Consider the following 20358-nt stretch of genomic DNA (forward strand, 5'->3'; position numbering starts at 1 on the left):
GGACGCTAATTGTTGAGCCATCCGTCTGCCACCAACTTCTAAATGCTTGTCAAAGAAAGTATTGCGTTACGACCAAGTACACACACAAAGCAATATCACCCCCAGTGAGTGCTTGTTTTGAAAGGAATATCCCTTCAGTAATACGCCAGTAATATCACGGCAGTTCACACCAATAATAGACTTTGATAATTTTATTCATGTCTGGAACAGAACCTTAGACTGGCGTACTAACAAACGGTTTAACCATTATGCTGCCCCACCGTACATTTTCTTTTTTAAATATTATGATTATTTCCAAAAAAAACAACTACTAGTTCCATGGCATGACATGCTTACGATTATTCTCATTAAACATTGTGTTCAGGAAACGTATTAACGAATATATTCTTATACAACACAATTTTTGTGAAAAATATGTATACATGTCAGGTTTGCATTCGGCACAATGTACAGAATTGGGGTTCCTGACACTTGTGGAAGAGGAAGCGACCGACCAACAAAAGAACCGTTGTCAAACCAATTCTTTCAACAGTCTGTCATCGCAAATGATCATAAAAATTCCTTATATGTAATACCGTGTTTTATGTTCCAGTGCTGTCTTGTGATTTAAGAGTAAACAAAATGAATTTGGTTCTTCTATGTTACATTATTATTTCGTATATGAGTTCATTGTACAACATAACACAAGTGAGTGAGTGAGTGAGTGAGTTTAGTTTTACGCTGCACTCAGCAATATCCCAGCTATATGGACAAGACAATCCAGTGATGAACAACATGAGCATCGATCTGCGCAATTGGGAACCGATGACATGTGCCAACCAAGTCAGCGAGCCTGACCACTCGATTCCGTTAGTCGCCTCTTCCGACAAGCATAATCGCCAAATATGGCAAGCATGGGTTCCTGAAGGCCTATTCTACCCCGGGCCTTCACTGGTCACAACATAATACAAGGAGTTATACCCAATATTATGCTTTCTGTAACAAGACTATTTCAGTAATTAGACTTTACCACGGTGTGAATCAGTTCTAAGATATAATCACTGAATTTTTCAATGACGATACATAATCCTGTAACATACATATAGGTAGAAAAATAAACTTTTCACTAATTGTATACCCTTTTCATGACTATGTCAAATGTAAATTACTCGTTTGCAGTCTTCAAATTAATTTTCAGCTCGTTCATCCTGTACATCCTTGCGATATCTTGGGAAATTATAGACGACGAAAGCTCATGAAGACTAATTTCATAAATGAAACGAGAGCGCCCTGATATGACGGAAATGCGGGTCAAAGCAACATGAATACTAACTTACTCACATTAATCATACGAGAAACGACTGAATCATTCACAGAACTCAATATACAAACAGACAGTAGGGAAAAGTTTGTTTTCATGTTTCTAAAAGATCCATGCACTTCAGTCCACTTTGTACTGCCTATGTCCAAACAAATACCCTATGACATACGGCCCGTATGATATAGCCATTAAACGAAATTTTTAAACGAGCTTATGAACATCTTTTTGGTCTGTATGTGGTCGGCAATAAAATTAGAAGGGCCGGTCGGGCAATGAGAAACACAGAAAATAAAAATGTGGTCCTATTTGAAAGCCTGGTCCTAGACTGTGAGAGTTTGGAAAGCAGGCAAAACTATTCACTAGGTTCTCAAGGGTGAAAGACGTTCGGATTTGTCATGTTATTGTCCAAGGGTTCTGACTCTTTAGTGAGGACCCGTGTGTTGAGGTTTCAAGGGACAAAACCAGTACAGAGCGTTTACATTCATGGCTAATTCGTGGTTGCATTAGAAAAACCTACATGCCACTTTCAGAAGCTATGTCGTCCACTTTTATTTGTCGATCAGATCTGATTAAGATCTAAGAATGTGCGATTGTATTATTTGTGAAGACAAGTCTACCTGACAGTGGGTCATCTTCCAGCGACGCACGTCCACATGAAGATATAGCAACCCATTTCTCCCCAGTGGACTACTGCGGAGACACACACATTAGACATATGAGTTCGCGACATTGCTCTGTTTGGTGTGTTGTAACCTATTTTGTGAGAAATTACTGCTTGTGGGCATAGAGTTTAGGTCACAAATCAGTTGTAGCTTGATTCCTGAGAGCTTCCAGGACACATGTGATACATGTGGTCTCACCTTAGACAAGGGACTTAGTTCCAAATTGTCTCTGTTCACTCAGCAGAAAGTGGATACCGGAGGGCCCAGTCATGTGAACTTTCTGGCACCTCACAGGCAGCTTGGGTCGTACGGGACATCTACTATGTTAGCGCTTTGAGCATACTTTTGTGTGGAAAAGGTGCATTATGAAAGGCCATTATTATTACTCTGTTTTGGTGATTTCAATGATTTAGTTGTGATATCAAAGATTAAGATCAATTACAACTACTAGCGTAATAATTCTTCAAGATGCTTAAACATTTGTTATGAATCCATTAATCATCCAAACATACACATCCACTAAATCAACACATATAAATAAATTTGGGCAGTGAGTTCCATGAGCATTGAGCCCTCCCCTCGTATATGGTTCAGTTTTGCCATCAAATTTAAAATATTTTATTCGACTCAACACACGATTTTCAAACACGAATTCAAGGCATTCCATGCAATTACCGACGTTGTTTTTAACTTACCTGGGAGACAAACCCCATTCTGTGTTAATCGCCTACATATTTCAAAACGATGTCAGTAGCAGAAACATTGTTTTTGACACTTTAATGGATATGTGACACCTTAGATAGTTTCAACTGGTATCTGTTCAAGGAAGATGCTATATTCTTTGTGCACAAAATTCCTTGTGTATCGGAAGGTAGGTTAATTTCTATTGTTTCTTTTTTTTCTTCAGACGGGATTGATTGTGTTTGTATTTTGCGTCAAGTACTAACGATGTGTGTCCTCTGAACCGATGTCTTTATTTGTATGTAGAAAAATATCATAGGGTAAAGGTAATTTGGAATGATTTACAAAGGCGACAATTCATATATAATATATACCATTTCAACTGTTATTTCTATTGAGAATATGATTAGGTTATAGTCAATACCTTCTATGATACTGTATGGTACATTCTATGATATGAAAGTTCACTTGATATACTCACTGAACGTTGTGTGCGGTAAGTGTCAATCTGTCGTAGCAAGACATGCCGTCATGTTTCGCGAAGTTATGGTATCTTTGTTCTTTTCAGTTACATATTCAAATAGAAGTATTTGCCAGTTTGTTTTACACACTTGGTGGAATCTTATGGCGGACATTCGAAAGATATAGTTCTGTAGCGTTTTTCATTATTTTTAACCCTTGAAGGCATGTAGAAGTTGGTATTCAGGACAAATGTTGTGGATGTCAACTTCTTCTGTATTGCTTATACAACGTTTCTGGGCTATTCCCTGCCCCTTCGTCAGGGGGATGACGATGGAAACCCTTTCGTAGCTTTGTTAATACATAGATCTGTAGGAAAATCGTATGACATTATATATTACATATGCAAATATTATCTATCAGTTGTAAAGTTGTTGCTTTTAATGTGTAAGTATATATCGATGTGTCTGTTTTTCTGAGTAATTATGTTGTGTTCTTGTGTGTGCGTTGCAGAATCAGCCATGAAGTACCTGGTGGGATGTTTGTGCCTTGCGGCCATTTGTTTAAGTGCTGGTGCTCGTAAGTATCTGCGTATGTAGATAGACCACTTGAAGAACTGGACGAAAAGACATTTAATCAGGTTTACAGGTTACATGTCTTTGTTGAATATAACGATGCGCTCCCCTTCTTCCCCAAACCCGGAATTCTCTTTATCTGTGGTTAAGTCAGGTGAACTTTCTGAACAAAATTGACACCTTAAATCTCTGTTCGAACATGAAAGCACACGGAGTAGTACATCTTATTTCTGTATCTCTAATTAGAAAAATATACTGTCAATTTGGCATGGGTATGGCGTTTCTGTGCACCATGACAGCTTCATCCAATAAAATGTATTCACTGCGAGATCCAAGTGACATGTACAACTGTTAGTTGAAAAGTTAAACTGCCTCTGATCACCCAGCAGAAAATGTATACCCGGTGGGATAAATCATGTGCCTATTAACCTTCTATCGCTTCACGGTGAGTTTGTGGTTGTTGATATTATTAAGATTGTGACGATCTGAGCGTACCCCTCTGTGGGTGGTCGGGAATTGAGCGCATTACTAATGCTTTTTGATTTTTTGTATTATCATACTACTGAACTGTTTGAGAAAAAAAGCATTTCGTTATCAGTATTGGTCGTATTAAACAAATGAGATCGGACTAAATCTGATTAAATGAAATTTAAGAACGTCTGGTTTTGAATTGGTCTCCAGTCACCCATGCCTGTCTCTTTCAATAAAGATCCTGGTTTCAGTTGGTCTTCGGCAACCCATACGTGTCTGACCCAGCAACCCATTTCTCACCGAAGGTCCGGGTTTGACTTAGTCCTAAGTAACTCATGTAGTCTCTGTCGCTAAAAGTCTTGGTTTGAATTGGTCTTCAGTAGCTAAAGTGTGTCTCTCCCCATGAATGAAAGGGTTTCTTCATCACCACATGCTAGTCGTAACAGGTGACAAACGGGAAGGGAACGTCAAACACGCTTAGTCGGTTGGTGCACACCATTGTAATCAGATTAAGCTCGTGATGTCAATCACTGGATTGCCTGGTTCAGAATTGATGGTTGACAAAACTGGAATGTTGCTGAGTGAGTCTGTAACAACAGATGACTTTCATTTCTTGTACACAAAAAAGTAACTTCGGGAATACTTGTTGTCATTTCTGCAGGGATTTGCCTTTGTATGTGTTTATGACAGGCGCCAGCTTCGAGGCAAGATATCTTCACCCGGTATGATCACCGTTTGAGAGTGTTATATAGAGGATATTGTAGGAGCGTCCATATCATACTATGTTTACGACGCGAGTGACTAAAGTTTGGTATTTCCCGAGCGAGAGCGAAGGATATACCAATATTTAGGCACACGTGTCATAAATATAGTATGACATGAGCAAGAATATAATATTCTCTTTATTACCGAAGTCGTCAAACTGAGAAAAATAACGCCAAATTTACTTTCAAGCATAGGCTGGCTACCCGCCGTCGCCGCGTGTATAACGCAACGTCACAGAAAAAAGTGACATCATAGCATTATTAATGACGTCACGTCACCATGACAAATTGATAGTTTGCCGTTCGGGCATCGTATGAAGAATTTGAACACCCTTACGTTCTCCGTCGTGGGTAATAAATGAAGATATGTTCGTTATGTAATCGAAATTATATGATGGAATCTGCTTCTAGCAAGTATCACGTACGAGTATGGAAACGTTCTTGTTGCATTAAAGTATATTTCCTTTACAGAGAGAAAGAAAGTCAAATGCAATCTTTACATGCTGAAGCGGTCTTTGGTACACTACATATCTAGAGACAGAACCGGAACAAGGGTAATGCCTTGTCCACCAGGGACAATCTTCAGCGAAGGGCATTGCGGATGCGTAAGTCTGACAAACGGTTAGTACTCGAGTTTGGCCTCATGGGGGCAGAGCTGCAAGAGATGGAATTTGAGGTGTTGAGTTTAGTTTTACGACGCAACACTCCAGCAATAACACATATTGTGCCCATGTGAAGAATAGATTACGAATCGACTAACAGGATCGGGTGATCAGACTCGCTGACTTGGTTACCACATGTCATTGTATCCTAGTTGCGTAGTTCTACGCTCATGCTGTTGGTTAGCGGATTCTCTGGGTTAGACTTAATTTTTTACAGACAGCCTGTACATAGCTGTAATATTCCGGCTGCATTGTTAAAAAGAACAACAACAACAGTTAACAGCTAGCACGAACACAGACACAAGCATCGTTCTCAACTTGCTACTATTTCGTGGAAAACTATCGATATCATGTAAAATTGTTAAAAATGTACTTAAACTTTGTCTGATTTTAAACTTTCATCCACGTCACTCACAATTAGTACCACCAGGAGAACCCATTCAGAAAGTTTCTGTCTTCCGTTTCCCTTCGGGGTCAAATGTAGGGGAGGTAACTGTTGAATTCATATATTGAAATCCTCTGTTTGTAGGCTGTGACATGAGACCCTACAGCGGCCGGAAGTACAAACATTGGATTCATGGCAAGTGGAGGACTCGGTACTGTCCAGCAGGAACCACACTCAACCAGAGCAAATGTGTCTGTGATCATGCCTAAATAAAACATATATCAGCTGTCATTTCTTCTTATCTCATTTGAAACACTATGTGATATGTATATGCATTCTTATTATTTTATTGGGATTACACCCATAGAACATTGATTTCTCCACTGTCTTGGGGGAACCAACTGCAAACTTTGTGCAGATGAATTGCACGAGGATCATGCATCAAATTGCTGATAAGCATGTCCAAATATCATGTATGTGGACAGCTGCTTTTAGGTGAAGTGTTAAGAATTCACCAATTTTCACTGATTTTTATCATTTACTGAACACATGCCGATAATCTTTTCAAAGTTACTGACGTTTTCAAATTCATCAGTTTATGTGTGAACGGTACCATTAAACAGTATGGAATACTTTGCAAAATTTAGTATAGAACAGTTGCCTGAAGTAAGTGGCTATATTTACACCAGTGAGTCTAAAATTATGACGGTAAGTATATAACTTGCTGGAGTATTCAGTCCCGATTTTCTTTCGGAGCACATTCCAGTATGAGCGGTTGGTTGGTTGGTTAGTTGTCAACGCTGCACTCAGCAGTATTCCACCAGCCGTCTGTAAATAATCGACTCAGGACCAGACTCTGGCATGAGAATCAGTTTACGCAATTGCGGCAACCAAACTAGCCTGGCCACACTATCCCGCTAGTCGTTCTAAAGACAAGCCTGGGTCACTGAAGACTCATGCTGACCTTCACGGATCGTTGCGAGTACGGGCGATGAGGTAGTCTAGCGGCCGAAGCGTTAAAGCGCCACGCCGAATACCTGGTTTCAACTCCGTCCGTAAATGCACGAAACCCATTTCTGGTGCTCCCCGCCCTGATATTGCTGGAATATTGCTAAAGCGGCGTAAAATTATACTCAGTCACTCCATTGGGAGTAAAGGGAGAAGCAGTAGGTAAATTAAAGGTACTGGTCATTCACAGTATCCATATGAATGGATCAATGAAAATATGTGATAATGGCTGCTCTTCGCGTTATGGACAACTTAGTATGCGTTGCACTACTGGTAGCACCCGATGCTCACATATTTGAACTAAACGGGTTTTTTGGGGGGGTTTAATTGTGGTTGCCGGACTCTGTAAAGCTGGTAGTCTGCCATACGAGGTCTGCGTGTGAGGACACATGAAAATCAACTGATAGACCGATTGTCCTGTTGATTTATGTAAGAATTGGTCTCATGCTTGTCGTAAGAGGCGACTAAGGGGATCGGGTGAGTATAAAACTCACTCTCACTCTTGCGTCTGCTATCTTGCTGGTTGAGGTTGGATATAAGAAACACATACAAATATTGATTGTGATTCAAACAGATGCACGGAATGATCGGGCAGACAGTGTCGTCTGATTACACCTGTTTCATGCAATATAATTATCTATATCATCATTCTCTCCGGATTTATATACAGAAACTCTATAATGTTACTTAAGTGTATTCAGCAGATCAATTTGTTTTGAAGAAACGACATCTTGCAGTGATTAGGAATTATACCATTAATGACTGAATATAGTCACATCATTTATACACAAACGATGGTCAGGTTAATACAACATAATGCAACACATCATTTGAAGGTCATGAATGAATATGAAATATCCAGTAGTGTAGATGATTGGAATTTCGATACTGACATACTGATTACTGCCTGGTAAGATTTAGTTCAAACTATAGATGAATTTTAAGCTACTGATATGAATTTCGTATTTCTTTTCTCCAAACTTCATACTTTTCCCGCACCAAGAAGATGGTCAAACTGTAAAGGAATTACAGGATGCATTCATGTTTTTTCAATGTTCTGACAGTAGTATTTATAAACCAATAAGCGAAGGTTTTGGGTATACGTGTACACGTTCCCCTTCATCTCTGATTTGGAAACATGGAAACTATATTTTGTGGTTATATTTTCGTAATTTCCGACAAAATTCCCGACAAAGATATGACACTCTAACTAAGTTAATATGAACCACGAACTGAAGTTTTTTTTCTTGCGTGTGTCATTTCGGATAGTGGTGTAAAAAGTTGAAAAGTCAAATGTTTTGACGAAACTGAGGTCAGTTCGCTCCTAAAATTGACTAACTGCAACAAGTAAATCCTTTTAGTTAATCTGTATTTATTAATTCCACGTGTCTCAAACACCCTCTGTGAATATATGGACAGTTTCCTCTCCATATATTTAAGGATCATCTTTATGGAAGTGCTTTGCTGTACCCCACAATATATCAATCTTTGGAGTCCAAAGAGTGACGTGCACCTGTGATCACGTAGCCAGGGAACAAGTAACCACGGAACGCCACTCATCACAGAAAAGAATCTTCTACCTTGTTCCCGCGCAGGTGTTGTCTTCGCTACACACGTGCAGGTCAGTGTGCTGTCATGAGAGCTGGTTTTACCCTTCTTTAAGCTGGTTTGGGTGGAAGAACATGAAGTTAGAAACGGATTCGGGATTCGAATCCCGAATCTGAATATTTTTGTTGCTTTTGGGTGGAAATGTTAATGGTCATCAAGCCTTTCTAAGTGAATATTGCTGGCCAGTGCTCACTGATGTGCAATGCTTCTTGCCACGTTTGTGCAAATGGAAGAACTGCTGGGTTTCTTCGCCCATTCTAACGCTTTCTTTGGTTCCAATAAAGAATTATTACCCACGTGGTACATCGTAAAGTTGTTTCATAACAAAGTGTTATGACACATGTGTCTCGTAACACCTTCGAGTGATTTGATTGGCTAATGCGTGAACTTTGACATTACTGGTACTACTTTCATCACCCATTCCATTGATGATTTTCATTCAAGTTTTCACACCTGAGAGCATGTAAAACGAAACCACTTCTATGGAATTAGATAAAATTTATTTCATTTAGTGTGGTTACTAGCATTATTTTCAATTCTATGATAACTCAAGTTTCTGTAAGTAAAAACGAAAATAAAACAATCTATAAAAATACGTAAACAAATAGGTCTAGTAGGCCTCTCGTGAGTGTAAACAAATATGGCGTCGCCCGTAAAAGTTATTGATTTCGTCAAAATTGACGGGCAATTGGTTGGAAGAGTTGTGAATGTTATCAAGAGATTGAATACCTTCTGCGTGTATGTTGTCAGGATTGCACTGTAACACACAACATCAAAAGACGAGCGGCGCTCTTGTATCTATCACTGCCTCTGTCAGCCGCATCCATTCGCGTCCTCCCGCACAAACAAATTGTCACTGCCATGCCTGCCGTGATTTCTTATGTAGGGGCAAAAAGCACTTCCCAGAATCTGAACACAATAGGCTTGAAATCGTCTTCGTTCGAGGTTGTAAGCTGTGTTTTCAGACCCAATTTTCGGTGAAGTCTTCAACGTAAATATCGAATCTCGACAAGTGGGAATTCCAAGCCGAGATGACAAGGCGTCACTGGCATCCTGCGCAAAGCGTCGCCGAATTATTTACAGTAACTCGTCCGATGAAGAACATTAAGCTCAACTATTTGAGACATACAGTTCCCTGTTATTCACATTTATTTTTGATGCTGAATTTGCCGCGCCTAATGAAATGCTCCCTAGAATCTTCTTCTTTGTGAACACTTCTCAACATGACGACTAGCCCGACAGTGGTGGCCGACTGACGTTCAGGCAAGATTTAGGTCACGTAGTCAAGTTCAAAATATTTACACTTCGCAAGTGTTTTGATGAATTATATTATTGCTTTTGAAAACAAATCCTCAACTGAAAAGAATTAAATTTTGATTACGACTAGATTTTGTCTTAATTTGTTTATTTTCTTGTGATTAGGCGCCGTATAGGAAATACATTGCCTCTACGCAGCGTACGTTTTCCTGGAGTGAAGCGGTTGACATTCCAATCACCAATGTGATGTATTAATCCGCGTTACATGGTTTTATATAGGAAAGCAAAAATACTGCTTTATTTTAACGATATTTTCACTTTTTAGAACGTGGGTAATAAATAGGGTGCAAAACTCGTTCCCCTTTCATATCAAAGTTAAAGCTAAAGCTCGTGGCAAACCAAAAGTATTTCACAAGGGACATAAACTTGATATGAAAGGGGAAGCTCGTTTAATATCCTATAATTATTCTGAAAGATTATCGATGAAAATATCCCGTGTTACAATGACCTTTACCCCTGTGTGTATATGTGTCTCCTGTCACTATTTTAGCAAGATACTACAATACTGTTTCATACTTTAGTTGACATTCCGATTTATTAAGAGGTCGTTCAAGAGTTTCTGAAGCCGTTGCAACAACGAGCTCACCCGGTTGATAATGCAATCAACAACAAATGTTCAAACTAGACACTGGATAAATAAAAGAAATGAATAACACCTGTAGTTGTAATTCGAAAATACTCATGACGTTAGGAATAAACTTAAATATCCATGGCAACGATCCATTTAAGTTCTGTGGGGTTTTCACGCATTCTACAGATTGCCACAGGGAGTTGATGGGCAGACAAATGGAATAATTATTTTTTTCCTAGCGAAGTGTAAAAAAATTAAACAAAATGTCGTTATTCCGACGACGTAACCATTCACATATTTGACATCGAAGGACAGTGTGATCACGTGAGCATGTGATTCATTTTGCATGTCGTGTGTTTCGGGATGACAAGATTTTCTGAATGATTCAGCAAACTGAGACAGTTTCTTTTAAACCAGTGACACAGATGTGTGGAATACATAATGCCAAGTGTTTACAGAATAAATACCCTAAGGCCAACACAATATAATGAACATAATGTATAAATAAAATATAAGAAAATAAATAAAATAAAATGAAATAACATGATTAATAAAATTGTCTTGTTGACCTTTCCCTTCACGCTCCTTCGACGACTAAAAACGCAACGTAAACAGTACATGATTGGAGAAATAAATGACACTCTAGAACTAGATACAATATATGTAATGCATGTTGCCGGGGAGAGCATGTAGGTGCCAGGATCGTGCTTGACGCGGGTCGCTGTTCCACATATTCCATGACTTAGGGTGGACATGTATCTTCCCTTCTTTGTATAATAAGCACCTGGCAGCAGCATAGGGCGACTTCCATCAATACTGACAATATTCAGGTGAGTAGTGTTTTTTATCACACATATTTGAGTACAAATATGAGTACAAATGCATACGCCTCTTACAGAGATGCATTTATATGGCATATATTTAGACCTCACCATATGCCAAAGTTCCTGAAGACCATTATTTTCATTTTGTTCATGGATATTTTTTTGCTCTGTAGATCATCATGGTCTTTCGCGGCTTTTTGAGGATTATTGCAGGGATTATCGCCAGTTCCTGCGTCGTCCACTGTGAAAGTAAGTGATTCACGAAACATTAGCGCCTCGTCATGTTTACTTCACTGGTGGGAGCCAAGGAGCTATCCTCATGTTTACTTCACTGGTGGGAGCCAAGGAGGTCTCCTTATGTTTACTTCACTGGTGGGAGTCAAGGAGCTGTCCTGATGTAATGTAGTACATGACCTTCTTAATTTTCGTTTGTTATGGTTAGTGGCGGGTTTTTTGTATCACAAACACTACCTGTAATTAAGAAAAAGTATAAAACATTTTAAAAAAGTGGTGACCAAAATGTGAACATGCAGTCATTCTTTTCATTTCATGCGTAAATTGAAACGAGTCCATAGTATTTTACTTTCATATTCATAATTTTTCAGTAAGAATTGGGTATAGAAAGACAAGAAAGTATGATTTGTTACAAGTACTGTGTCTCTGGTGCAATATTTTGTGAGGAAACACGGTTTCATGCATGAATATTTATAAGTTATATGTCCTGTCATCATATTTCACGAGGTATGTCATAATGCCTCCCACATTAAGATGTCGCATCTGCCATGTACATACCATAAAACAAGTTGAAACCTTGGCGGAAAGACGTCCAAGTATCTTGTAAATCATTGTCAGTTTTAAGCATGTTATGTACATAAAAGTGTCGGTTCTATTTCGGATGTTTTTACAACAATTTAACTTCTAAATAGACGTATTCTTGATGTATGCATAGACAGCTGACACGAGGTCTGTGTGGGGCATCGGAAGTAATGTTGCCTGTGGTTAGTTTGTTCTACAGCGAATGATTTATTGATACGTGAGTGAAACATGGTAGGACGTGAACTCACATGAAGCTTTCACAAAGCCATTTGCATGATTCCGGGTGCATGGTTGAATATACCGTGATCACCAGTAAGGTGGTCAAACTTTGGTTGCTGGTGGTTTAATGTCTGGTTTTGATTCAAAATACAGCTAACGTTATAGCGTGCTTTATTATACTATACATGGTTATAGAGCGAACTGTATTTCTGTTCCAAGATGCCAAATTTAATACTTCCTTATCAGTATTATTTTTTTTACACGAGAACAGACTATGTCGGCGATCTAAATCATGAATCCTCGCAAAGGGCTAATTGAGGGGCTATTTGAACTGCCTGACCCCCTACGGTAAGCCGAGCATTAGCAGAAAAACAAATGATAAACAATTTGTTGACGTTTTACGTTTGGGTTAAATATCTTAAAATTATCTAAAAATATCTATAAATTATTTTAATTGCATCTGTTATTAACGTAAACCATATGGGACAATATGGACGTCAGATTTCTACTACCAAACGTAGATCTGCATTATGGGAATGAAAACCTTGCGAACGTTACCGTGACGTTTTTCGATTGCGAGTCGAACTGAGACATTTTATCGTCGTAAAACAGAAACGTAATGTTGCCACCATTGATGTCAGCTGAATGAAGCAACTGCAAGCCAAGAAACGGGATGCAACGGAATAGTTTACTGTAGCAGGCTGCACGAGGCGATGGCAACTGATATGCATCATGAGGTCGGTTGCATTGTGACGTAATGCAAAAGTATTCGGGCAGACTAAAATGACACAGTGACACCAAGGCATTGTGACGTAATGCAAAAACTGCACATTATCGTCTGATAAAGTACTGTCGGCGCCTTTTATCTTTCACCCAAGCATCTTAGAATTGGTAACAAATGAATCTATTGAACCTACTGTCTTATTAAAATTTTCATCAGGTTGGTTTTCTTCCAAAACTGTGATACACCCACCTATTTTACTGTCTTTTGACGACAGTTATTGTAAAATGATTACTTTGTTTTCATCGCTATATGGCTGTAATATTGCCGACGCGAGAAAAAATAGTTCACTCGGTAACTGAGTATATATTTATTTCCTGAACGTTCCAAGGTATCAGCCTTACCATCGTTGTACCTCGGGTTTGGTTTTGATGTGCAATTGTGGAATTGGACAGTCATGAGAATATTCAGCATGAGAGGCAGGGAACAGCTGAAAGTATTTCTCGTACAGTGAATTCTTAGAGATTAACGTCAAACAATGAATCCTTATTTACTTATTATATTCGTATATTTTATCACACGGGGATTGTTAGGAGTTGGGTTAACTATCCATGTGATAAAATCGGTCCATTTTGGTTTTCTTGTAAGGTTTGTTAACGTTTATAATGCGTTCTCGCTGTTTGTCAGTATACCATATACTCTCTGTATATAGAACTGGAATTTTCCAAACTGAATACCGTTCACATCGTACCTGGTTAAACCTTAGCAACAGCTATATAACGACTATTCCAATACGATGTACAATTCGTTAAGTGAAAAACTTAGTTTTAGGTGAGGATGACAATACACATGGAATTCCGGGGCAACATACTGCAGGTCTCTTCAAGTAGGCCAGTTCACAACGCCTACTGTGTATGATTCAGCCAATCAGAGAGATGTATTTCGTGTCTGATTTTGACTTAAAGGCACACGTTAATTCAGTGACGAGTGAGGTCAGCGATGGCTCATGACAAGCTTATAAATTATAAATTTAGGGTGTTTTTTAAACAGCTGTCTGTATTTATAAACATGTTTTTCGTGTTTGCATGTTTGCTGAACCATAACGAATTACTGTTGTACTCTTTGTTGTATTGGTTGTATCCTCATAGTGGGTTAAACCACTGTAACATTATTGTCCTCCCGAGAGGGTACCTAAGTCCCAAAGCTTTGGGAAAAAATATAAACATGCTGTTTTTGTATCCTCAAGTATATATGTCACTGTAATTTATGGCTATATTGTTTAAAATTGATAACAGCTGAAGGGACGGTGCAAATCCAGCTTGGGTCAATGAAGGAAACAAATGTACTGCAGGTCCCCATTGTCCCAATGATGTACCTTCAGGTGTTGGTGCTCTATAGCTAGCATGTATATTGTCTTGTATATTTAAACTGTTTTAAATTCAATTACAAGTTATAAATTTATTATTTATTGCTGTGAACATATAAGAGACTAAAACCATGATTGCATTCTTTTTTAAAAAAAATCGAAACAAAGAAAACAAAACAAGTCATATCGCCATCAGTTTTCTTACGTCTGAGGTGATTTGGATCGCATACAAACAATGACAACATTCATTAAGTATGAATCATTCTTTGCCTTTTGAGTGGTTGAGTGTAATTTACTTTACTTCCATTACTGCCATTAGCGACATATTTTCCACTACAATTACGACCATTAACAACGTATTTTCTCCTCCTATAACGGGGAAACCTAGCCTCCTTCGAACTATATATAACAACGTATTTTCTCCTCCTATAACGGGGAAACCTAGCCTCCTTCGAACTATATATAACAACGTATTTTCTCCTCCTATAACGGGGAAACCTAGCCTCCTTCGAACTATATATAACAACGTATTTTCTCCTCCTATAACGGGGAAACCTAGCCTCCTTCCAACTATATATAACAACGTATTTTCTCCTCCTATAACGGGGAAACCTAGCCTCCTTCGAACTATATATAACAACGTATTTTCTCCTCCTATAACGGGGAAACCTAGCCTCCTTCCAACTATATATAACAACGTATTTTCTCCTCCTATAACGGGGAAACCTAGCTTTCTTCCAACTATATATAACAACGTATTTTCTCCTCCTATAACGGGGAAACTTAGCTTTCTTCCAACTATATATAGTTCAATAGCCAATCAAATGACACAATGACCGCGTAAAACCTCCTTCTCTATAGCTGCATAACGACATTGGTAAAACACCTTTTACATTTTTAAAGCCAGGACCGATACCAAAACCTAGCCATAACTGTAAATCAAAGACATTTTACATACCCAAATTTAGATTGTATCTTCTCAGTAAAATATTGAATATTTATTATATAGTTACGCGAACACAATTGACGAGCTCGGTTGAAATACGTACGTCTATTGCCAATCATTAAGAAGTCTCGATTTCATTAAGTTGTACTGTATTTTTTTCGTAATTTTCCAGAATGTTATATAGTTGGAAGTCCACTGAATGCTCGGGAGTTTGTGTTGCATTATGGAGGCGTGGAACGAGTTCTCATGTGCGATGGCATGGAAGTCTTCAAAGCAGACAGATGTAACTGTCAAGAAATCCATGATGGTAGGTATTGTTAAGTCACTAGGTCGGAACAGCTGCCATATTTAATTTTCTGGTTTTCATTTTTGTTTTATTATGGACGTTCGAAACTTACAGCACATCTTCTTTCTTAGATGTTGAATTCATTTTACAAATGATATGAGAAAACGGTTTTGCTTCCAGGAATGGGGGAAACCAGTAATCGGTTTCACACCTGGTACCTATGTCAGGAATCGAACCGGGTTTTCTTCTGTGACGAGCGAACGCTTCAACCAGTGGGCTACCCCACTGACCCCTACAAGTGATGGAAGACATTAGTGATATTGATCTCCAAAATTAATCGTAATTCCTTCTTTTAATCCAACTAGTTTCTACAGCGTATACTGGTCAGAAGAGGTGACTAACGTAATCGGGTCGTCAGGCTCGATTACTGGGTTTGATGTATTCCATCGTATCTCATTTGAACAGGTCGATGCTCATGACATCAATCCCTGGATGGCTGAAGATTGACATATATTTGGAATATGACAGAGTGCCGTGTAAAACATCAAAATCAAAACAGTGTCGGTAGAACGCTGGGATTTTGACTTTGTCCTCAACTCAATTTTTCTTCGCCTAATCTTTTGAATGCTACTTTCACTTGACAGAATGCGACAAGCGCCCTCTGAGTCGTGATGGCACAGTCTTTGAGCAGAGGACAATGGCAGGGAAGTGGGAGCCGTTATCCTGCCCTCTTGGCCTCATATTCATCAGGGAACTGTGTATTTGTGGCTTCAGTTCCAGCATTCCCAGAGACCAAAGAAACGTTGGTAATATATATTTTATGAACTGGGATACGTGGTTATATGGCGTGATCCTGAGTGAGTGAGATTAGTTTTACGCCGCTGTTTGCAATATTCCAGCAATACGAAGGCTGGTCAAAAGGTTCTATGACCGGCCTTCTAGACTGGTGACACCAACTAATCTTAGGAGTGTTGTTGTACAGTGTTCTTCATCGGCATTTCCAGTTATTTTACTCAGAAAAATCAACTAGTTCGAAAGCAACAGGTCCATGAAGTACAAGGCCCATGAAGGCCTAGAGCGTTTTGACCTGCCCTCGTATCACCAGAAATAGGCTTCACACAATGTACCCATATGGGGACTCGAACCTGGCTATTCAAGTGACGAGCGAACGCTTTAACCACTAGGCTACCCATCGCACCCATTGTTTGATCTTCTTGTTTCTCTGTAAAGGCAAACCGAGCACTAAAACCTCATTATGAAGTATACACAATCTTGGCGCTTTGAATACGTATCACGGTAAATTACTTTTAAAACGAACCGGGGGATGTAACGAACTATTATTTTGGCCCAAGTCGAAATGCGTATTACGAAGTTCAGTTACTTCGTAACAACCATAGTTTATTTCATTTCACAACATCATACAGAAAAATGACTATATTCGTGTGAATCTTTTCAGTGGGCAAAACCCGAGAAGATCCGGGTTAGAATTGTCCCCGACCGTTCGAAACAAGCTTATGTTTTTACACAAATTTCAAAGTTTTTACAGTTTGAAACATTCTTAAAACATAAAAGTCCAAGTTTCATCACCAAACTCAAATTGTCTACTCTCTGTGAGCTTAATATCCATTTCAGTTCATTCTGGACATTGCATGTTCTCGAATTTGAGTGAAAAACACAAAACCGACCCTTACGTTGTTTCGAGAAATCGGGATATTGGGGCTTCTTTCACGAAGCAGCATTTACTAAGGTTAACCTCAAGTCTCATTCTTTAACACTGTACTAAGGTTACCCAGTGCCTTACGATCACCTTAGTGCTTTGTGAAAGGAGGTTCAGGCCTTCAGGTACCCATGAGGTGACTACCGTGATCGGGTGGTCAGGCTCTCTGATCACGACTTGGTTGACACATGTCATCATATCGCCTGTCGCTCCGAATGATGTCAGCCACTGGACTGTCTGAACCAATCTCGATTATTTTCAGATCGGTGCCATTTAGCTAGAATACTGCTGGTTCTAAACAAGAAACAGTGGGTTTAGATGTATGAATTTAACAAGAGATTTTACTGCCCACAGAATGTTACATAGAAGAGACGTCAAACCTGACAGACTTCCGGCTAGTCATTAACAAACAGGAGACCCTGCTGACGTGTCCGGACAATCTCATCTACAACCCTCAAGACTGTGCTTGTGTCTCCCGACCAAATCGTGAGTAATATCACTTAGAGATGACAAAACTTTATGGATGATCAACATTTTGTTGTACAGATTCTTTTACTGTTTTCAAGCATTGTGAAAATAAAGAGATTGATCGTCTAGAAGTTTTGTCAAATCTCTTCCACCAACTTCTAGAATGCCATTCAAACTAATAATATAACCTACATGAAAATGTAATCAAACTTTTTAGTATGCATTTGAAACATGAACGCATGACACTTTATGTGGAGGTGACAAAGGATGAAAGAATCTGCTCATACAAATGACGAGGATACTCACGCCTTAAGTGCAGTAGAGAGAGACTTCGTGTGATCTTGAATGACATCGTGAGTCAGGTCTTTATTGTCCGAGTTAGACCGACATGAAGACTGCGTTTGAGGTAGGGTGTATATGTCAGAGGGCAAGTTAGCATGCAGATTTCCAGGACTTTCTTTAACGTTTCCAATGATTAAATACGTTTTCATCCTTGTCAGTGGTTTCATCTATAAGTCTTCGCCCACTCCAACACATGAAGATCCAGGTTAGAATGTGCCTGCACAAGTCATGCTTGTCGTAAGAGCCGACTAACGAGGTCGGGCGGTTAAGCTGGCTTACGTCGTTGACACATTTCATTGTATCAAAACTGTGTACATCGATGCTCATGATGTCATTCACTAGTTGTCTGATTCAAACTCTGATATCTACATACTGTTGTAATATAGTTGAATAATGCTGAGACAGTGTTTTTTCTCTTAGCTATTGCTGCCATTTCGATTTCATAGGCCCCGGCAATGACGTTAACATAGCTTGTGTAACAAAAGGACCTGACCGAGTTTCCGTAAAGGGCAATAAGAACAGTAACAATGAGATTTTAATCAACTTTAATTGAACCATTCTGTCTTGCAGACTGTGACAAAAGAAGACTTGATCGGATTGGGCATTATTTTGAACAAAACACAGCTGGTTCCACTTGGGTGAGAATGAGATGTGCCGAAGGGTCGCTGTTTAATTCCGCTACATGTAAATGTGACATCCCAATTCACTAGCGCTGGAAATCGTGGATAAGGATCTGATTTCACTAATGTGTTCACAAAATCAACAGGTCACAGTTTAATTTGTTGTCGTTTTTGTACATAATGAAATGAATAAATTTTGAATAAATGTCTTAAAAACAGACCACTTGTGTTATATACATATTTATCAAGAAATCTCGTCTCTCTGGAGACTGGTATCCAATGAGATATCGCGTCATACCCATAGACGTTAAAATATGGTACTAGTTGGCCCATTTTTGGAGCTCGGCGTTAATGAGTACAACACGGGTAGGTCGACTCGGAGTCTGTATAATGTCTGAGTGAGGCATTCACGCTAAACTGCGGCATGGTATCTCAGTAAGCCTGCACAACAAAACCGGTATAAGTCCCATAAGCCTGGGGTAGCACAAACAGCCAAACATACACACGCATACACGTCATCATATGAGCGAGATATTCTCAAGTAAACATTATTTCGCCTCACCTTCATCGAATACCGTGACGGCAGCCATGACGTGCCAGGGCAAATGAAGCCTAGTGGGGAAAACGTTGGCTCGTCACTCCTAAAACCTGAGTTCGATTCCCAACATAGGTACTATGTGTTGAGTCCATTCATGAAGGTCGAAGAAACAGAATGATACTGGACTCTGTGGCAACAATTCGTTGCTCTGAATATGAATGTCTGGCCCAATCAGTCGAATCATTTGCAGTCATTTACACCGATGCTGTACATCTCAAACTAACATTCTGAGCAGTCAGTCCAAAGGAGCTTCTTGAACCGATGCAATAAGAACTTTCGAAAATCATAAGGCTTTATTTCTCTTCCATTAGGGTTGCTTTCATATTTGACGTAACGCTTTATCACAACCTGTATTGTGGATGTTTCCGAAAAAACATTTTCACGGTGTGCGAACAAGAATGACGTTTTATGAATCCCCACTGAAGGAGACACAAGCACAGTCTTGAGGATTGTAGATGAAGGAGCAAGCATTAGCTTTAAACATGCGTATAAAGAATATAAATGAGTTGGTTTCCTTTATGGTAGATGATAAAGGAGTAAATTTGATAACCGTGACAAATGATACCCGATACAAACACCATCTCCACTATTTTCTCTTGTTTCTAAGTTCGTCACCAGACGTTCTCGTGTTTTTCATGTGAACAAATTACATGCCTGTGAATGTTTTTGGATATTTTTTATGCAAGTGATGCATGACATTTTTCGCGTGTTGTCACCATTTGGTAGTGATTCATGAAACTATGTGCAATATGTACTCTGTATCGTTCAGTGATTTCTGCTTTTGTAAAATGCTAACCATGTTTTGGTTGCTTTTATAAGATGTCATTCACCGGTTTTGTACGACCACACTCAGTCTGCCCTCATCTTAAATAACTCTTATTGGGTTTTGGCTAAATCGAATATCCATCTGACGTGATCTCCAAAGATAGTTTTGCCAGCTCCATTTAGAGAGGCATCGTGTTGATTAAAATA

At 39.1% G+C, this 20358-nt stretch overlaps 1 protein-coding gene and 1 pseudogene across 1 annotated transcript; both read left to right on the top strand.

Annotated features, from left to right (window-relative positions):
• The first annotated feature begins 2728 nt into the window (after positions 1 to 2728).
• On the top strand, positions 2729 to 6250 carry LOC137255958 (uncharacterized protein 7). The gene is made up of 4 exons (XM_067793567.1): positions 2729 to 2833; positions 3616 to 3681; positions 5384 to 5533; positions 6104 to 6250. Exons 2-4 carry the CDS (start codon positions 3624 to 3626, stop codon positions 6226 to 6228), a joined length of 333 nt encoding a protein of 110 aa, XP_067649668.1. The 5' UTR covers positions 2729 to 2833; positions 3616 to 3623; the 3' UTR covers positions 6229 to 6250.
• Positions 6251 to 11178: 4928 nt separating this feature from the next.
• LOC137255455 (uncharacterized) lies at positions 11179 to 19008 on the top strand (annotated as a pseudogene).
• The last annotated feature ends 1350 nt before the right edge of the window (positions 19009 to 20358 follow it).

Source organism: Haliotis asinina, chromosome 11, assembly GCF_037392515.1.
Source record: "Haliotis asinina isolate JCU_RB_2024 chromosome 11, JCU_Hal_asi_v2, whole genome shotgun sequence".
NCBI lineage: Eukaryota > Metazoa > Mollusca > Gastropoda > Lepetellida > Haliotidae > Haliotis > Haliotis asinina.

Coding starts and splice junctions, on each gene's coding strand:
- LOC137255958 (XM_067793567.1), top strand. CDS start 3,624: ATGAAGTACCTGGTGGGATGTTTGTGCCTTGCGGCCATTTGTTTAAGT. Junction 3,682..5,383: donor TTGTTTAAGTGCTGGTGCTC/GTAAGTATCTGC, acceptor TTTCCTTTACAG/AGAGAAAGAAAGTCAAATGC. Junction 5,534..6,103: donor ATGCGTAAGTCTGACAAACG/GTTAGTACTCGA, acceptor CTCTGTTTGTAG/GCTGTGACATGAGACCCTAC.